This window comes from Frankliniella occidentalis, unplaced genomic scaffold (genome assembly GCF_000697945.3).
Source record: "Frankliniella occidentalis isolate FOCC.00 unplaced genomic scaffold, Focc_3.1 Scaffold41, whole genome shotgun sequence".
NCBI lineage: Eukaryota > Metazoa > Arthropoda > Insecta > Thysanoptera > Thripidae > Frankliniella > Frankliniella occidentalis.
The window spans coordinates 1,807,168-1,812,457 of record NW_026267171.1 but is presented as its reverse complement, the minus strand read 5'-3'; the positions used below and the strand labels follow the sequence as shown (position 1 = coordinate 1,812,457).

General features: G+C 38.1%; 3 protein-coding genes across 7 annotated transcripts in view; all 3 read right to left on the bottom strand.

Annotated features, from left to right (window-relative positions):
• LOC127749252 (PAX-interacting protein 1-like) overlaps nt 1-4,346 on the bottom strand; it is a 14,757-nt gene extending 10,411 nt beyond the window's left edge. The window contains exon 1 of the mRNA XM_052266679.1: nt 4,202-4,346. The gene's annotated coding sequence lies outside the window, so the exon portion shown is untranslated. The remainder of the gene's footprint in view (nt 1-4,201) is intronic.
• The window catches only part of LOC127749245 (uncharacterized), a 51,344-nt gene that overhangs the window by 8,887 nt on the left and 37,167 nt on the right, over nt 1-5,290 (bottom strand). The window contains exon 5 of one of the 2 annotated variants that reach the window (XM_052266618.1): nt 833-4,419. The exons of the other annotated variant lie outside the window; for it this stretch is intronic. Within the exon in view, the coding sequence (XP_052122578.1) occupies nt 2,276-4,419 (2,144 nt within the window). The 3' untranslated portion in view covers nt 833-2,275. Of the gene's footprint in view, nt 1-832; nt 4,420-5,290 lie in introns of those variants that run through there. 2 annotated transcript variants of the gene reach the window in all.
• Nucleotides 1-5,290, bottom strand: part of LOC127749249 (longitudinals lacking protein, isoforms A/B/D/L-like) — a 21,914-nt gene that overhangs the window by 920 nt on the left and 15,704 nt on the right. The window lies entirely within an intron of this gene.

Below are 5,290 nucleotides of genomic sequence, written 5' to 3'. Positions count from 1 at the left end.
TGCTGCTGTTGCTGTTGCTGCTGTTGTTGCTGCTGTTGTTGTTGTTGCTGTTGTTGTTGTTGTTGCTGCTGCTGCTGCTGCTGCTGCTGCTGTTGGGAGTCTCTCTGATGATCGAGAGCTGACTCTCCTACTTGTGTGGAAGCAGCTACCTGCAGCATAACTTGGGGAGGTGGAATGTGAGGGTGCCAAGAAAGAGATGAGTGAGGTAGAACATTCTGATGATGGCTGTGACTTTGTAGGCCCATTACAGGAGGTGCATGCTGTTGATTGCCTTGATGCTTGCTCCTAATATGCCTGATGAGGTGAATTTTTTGTTTACTTTTATGAGGGCAATGTGGGCACTGAAATTGGCGCTCTTTACCACACTCTAGACGGACGTGTGATGAAAGATTTCCTTTGTACCGATAAACTTTGCCACAAGTTTCACAAGGGAAATGACCTGGACCATAACTCGAACCAGATGTGTTCATTGAGCCTGTTGCAGCATGTCCTTGATTAGACAAACCGACATGTTGACTTTGATGAAGAAAATCCTCAACTGCCATATTGCCATGATGAATTGTCCCAGAGGAAGTCGTAGACCATGAAATAACTTCCACTCCTGGAGAGGGTGAAGATACAGGTTCTTCCTTCATGGGATAATTGTACTCAATCGTCTTTGTAGATGGTGGCCACGGGGATGCAGATGAAGTAATTGCTGCAAGCAGAGAGCAATGTGTTAGTACAAAAAAGTGAAGAAAGCTCCCAAGAGGTGGAGTGTTTTAAAAATCAGTTGATATTGTGAAAACAAGCATAGTTGAAAGGTAATCCTGAAAGAAAATGTAACAAAAACTTTACATCCATAAATTTTATTAATTTTCTAGGGTAGATGTGGGTTAGCTAGCATTTTCCTAAAGGTCCATGGGTCAGATAATTTTACAACAGAAATTACTTTCTCTGAAAAGCAAGGGTGTAGTAAGCACAATGACCAGGAAGGATAACATAGACAAATACAAGTAACAGACTGAATAACAGGACTGACATAATTTTTTTAAATCCTAAAAGCACAGTGATGATGGTGCTTCTTTATTTGTTTAATTTCTTTTTATATTTTCAGTTGCTTTCATGAAAAAAGTTATCCAGCTCCTTACTGCTAACTACATCATAAATTTGGAAGATAAATATTGGTATAATACTGATATTGGAGGTATAGAATCAAACTGCTCTACTTTCTACATCTATTAAACACACATTTAACTATAATCGAAGGTGAAAGGTTCAAAGTAATATTTTGGTAAATCAAAAATCACAGATAAATAAATACAGTGGCACAAAATTTCTGTATGAATATGACATGTGCACTAATAAATTCAAGAACAAGCTATTTCAACGAAAAATCAGAAAAAAAAATCTTCGTCAACTGTAATAGTACTCCATGCAAAACGCCAGTTTTTAAAGAACAGCATAGAGGAGCCATGATGGAACCTTTACCGACTGCCCAACAAACAGTATACATGAAGTGAGGCATCCCTACTTGAATACATGTTTTGGCACTACTATATATGAAGCTATGTGAGAGCAAAAGGCTTTCATAGCAATAACATATTTTTATCTGCACTTCAAAACGTTAAAGGTGGGAATAACAGTATCCTAGAGTCAATGACCTAAACACAGAAAATAGATACTAAAAAATGGCACATTTATAAGGGTAACAATAACTTGCATGACACAAGCTCTAAAAACCAAAAGGTATTTTAGGTGAGAATTTTTTAAGTTAAGTTATTAGTAAAACATTTTTGAGTCAAATATAAACAAACTAGAATGTAATACTCTAGATATGGGGAAAATCACAATCAAAGAGAATTATCACAGAAAAAACATTACACAAATTCAAATAATATTTTTTTAAAACAATTTTACTTATACTACATATATTTTGTGTCTAGGTAATACTTTGTCCATTGTTTGGTTACAGCACCCTTTGAGATTCCCCCAGCTTCTTCTTGCACATGCAAGTTCTGACAATTAAAAAAAAAAAATTGTTTTTGTAAATTAATGTAAATTAAATTAGAGTATTTAAGATAGATTAATCTAAATTTGTTGAATATTTACAGAAATGAAGAGGCCTTTATCCACAAATATGAAAGGGCAAAAAGACAGGGTAGAGGAAATAGACAGACAGAAATGGGATACACCCCGTTGTAATTATGCCATGCTCTAGAATTAAATGCAAAACTTAAAAAAACCACAACAATATTCTGTGGTCTTTTGTTTTTCCCCAAAATTGTGTTCCTCTCTAAATTGTATCAAGGAAGCGGACAGGTAGATCGAGTGGAGCTTCCTGCTCTTTTTCAGGGGCAGAAGCAGATGTAACCAATGGATTTGGTACAATAGCTCCTTGATATGTGGTTGAGGTCTGTGATGTGGAAAATGTTGGTGCAAAGGAATAAGATGAGATTGATGGCGATGGTGCTGGCACAGCATAAGGAGCACTAGATAGAGGTTGAAGAGCTGGCACTGGTGGTAATATTGGCAAAGCTTGAGAGGTAGGAAGAGGAGGAGTCTTTGGTTTGGGAAGTCCGATTGCTGAATTTGGTAAATCTACAACATTTGAACTTAAATCAGGCCCCGATATATCCAGTGAAGGTGATGTAGAACCACCAGGAACACGATGGAAATTTATCCAATGCTTTTTAGCAGCTAACCAAGTTTGGAAGTAGTTGTCACATAAATTACATTTGAATTTTCCATGTGATAAAATTGATGAGTCGTCTATTTTCTTCTTTTCTTTAAAGCGACTTTTCTTTTCATTTTTTTTATCATGGGTGAAAATTGCAGAACGAACTGGTTTAACATCCTCAATTGTTGGTGCAAGTACTTCTGATTTGACAGCTGGTGATGCTGGAGACACTGGAAGTGTTTCTTTTGGGGAGGGTGCCTCTGTCTCTGTTGGCCCAGGTGTTGACACCCTCTTAGGTGTGGCAGCAGAGACAATCACATTTTCTTTAGGAGAGTTGCAAGGTGCTTTCAGTGGTGTTGTGAGCTTCATTTTAGATTTTTCTGAACACTCCTTCAGAGCTTTTCTAAACAGAGCACCACTTTTCTTAGATTTCATAAACATTTGTCGCTTTTTTGTCATGAGAAGTTTTGAATAAGGCGCCCTTGCTCTTTTCGTGCTGGGAGAAGAAATACCTGCTTTACTTTCACTAGGCACAGTTGCGACCTTTTTTAAATCTTCCAGTTTTGGAGATTTAGCACTGGCAATATCAGAGTCTGACAAACTACAGGGGTATGATGCGTGCTCCTGTTCAGACAGGAAAGAATCATCCGTCGAGCTGGCACGTACTCTTGGGACTTGAGAGCAAGGTGCGGTAGATGATGCAGCTTGAATCTTCTGAGTTTCACCCTTCCCTTTATTCGGGCACTGGGGATCAAACTTTATCACAGAGAGATCTTCACTCTTCGTGACAGTTTCCACTTTCCATTCAGCTCCAGAGTCAGTTTTTTTTGCCAATTTTAAGAGTAAAGGATTCTTTCCATGAGTCATATCAATTTCCTCAGTAGATTCATTTCTCTCAGTAGGATAAGATGTATGCTGCATTGACTGAGACCTCTTCCTCATCATTTTCTTCAGTTTTCTGAGTGACATATTTCCAAAATCTTCTGCTTTGTGCTCCTCGGAAAAATGCCTCTTAATACTGTCATCATCTTCGTCATCCATATAATCTTCAACTTCATCCGGTAATTCGAGATAACAAGTTGACTTACGTGGTCTAAAAGACCTAGTCTGTTGAGGATCATTTGAATGACGATCTACTTTGAAAGCTCCTCGTCTCTGACGCCCACCACCTCTACCTCTCCTTCCTCGACTACCTCGCCCTCGTATAGCAGTATTCCTCCTAGTAGGGACAATATCGACACAAGACTGCAAGTCCTCAAGTTCCCCAAAATGTACCTGAGTAGATTCATTGGTCAAGCTCGTGCTGACCTGAATAGCAGTATGCTTCTTTTTCTTCATGAAGTCCTTGTTACACTCCTCAACACTCTTTTCTCCAAAACTGTACAGGGATGTGCATTTGCCATGATTTAGATCTGTGCCTTCCTGAATGTCAGGTTCCTCATCAAACTTACAAAAGTTAGACCGTTGAGCAATAGCAGAAAACTCTTTGGAATTACTAGATACAACTCTCCACTCAGTACGCGACAAGCCTGTATGACTTACTAGTGTAGTGTTTATGAGTAAAGTAGGAGGAGTATTGCAACACTTAGAACAGGGTTGTTGACGGATATTTGGTCTTGTCTTCGAACCATCGTTGGGATTGGCAGTTACTGATAGATGGGGCAGGCTACCCAGAAGAGAGCGAATTGTAGCCCAGGTTGGAAGGTGAGAAGAAGAGGAGCCATCAGCACTGCTGTTGCCATCCAGTGCGCCAGCACCTCCTGAAACAAATTTAATGGGTGTTAAAAACAAACTAACACAAGAACTTAGTGACCATAAAAGTGTGTAAAGAATGTCACACAATTTATTTATCGTAATAAAAAAATATTTCCTCACTAAAATATGTAGTATTACTCAGAAGTATTGAAACTAGTTACAGAGATTCCTAAGCGAATCAATTCATGCAGAGGTAAGATTATGAAGCAAAATCATTAATATAATCTTTTTACTCAGGTAATGGGTAGAATTGTCAAAAAATAGCCCTTCTATATGGTACAATAAAATTCCATCATTTTGAGTGACTAAGTTTAATGATACTCGTAATAGATTGTTCTTTACAACACAACTAGTACACAAATTTAAATTGAAAAGAAAAGTAAAAGGACAAACCAGTTACATGCTGTCACAGGCACAGAATGTGAAGCAATTGGAATTGACACAAAATTAATTCTTGAAAAAGTAAATCCACAAAATATAGATAAAAATATATTAGTATTGCTTTAGCTAGAATTAGGGTGTTTATTGCTGATGTGTTTAAATAGACTGCCTTTTTGCTTGGATCGATGAGGACAGTGGGGACATTGAAACTGAGGCTCCTTTCCACACTCCAACCGTTGATGCAGGCTTAAACTTTGTTTCCATCTATAGACCTTTCCACATTGGTGGCAAGGATAAGTTTGAGGTCTGGAGGAAAAATTTTGTGAAGTGATAGACATTGGATGGGCATGGCCTTGTGTACTGAACTGCTGCATGAGATGAGGTTGAAGGAAATTGCTTGTTGAGGCCCATTGACCGGTAGCAAAGCCTGAAGAAAAAATAAAATCTGTGAGTTGACTAAATTTGTAACTATTAATATAAATTGTTGTCATAATT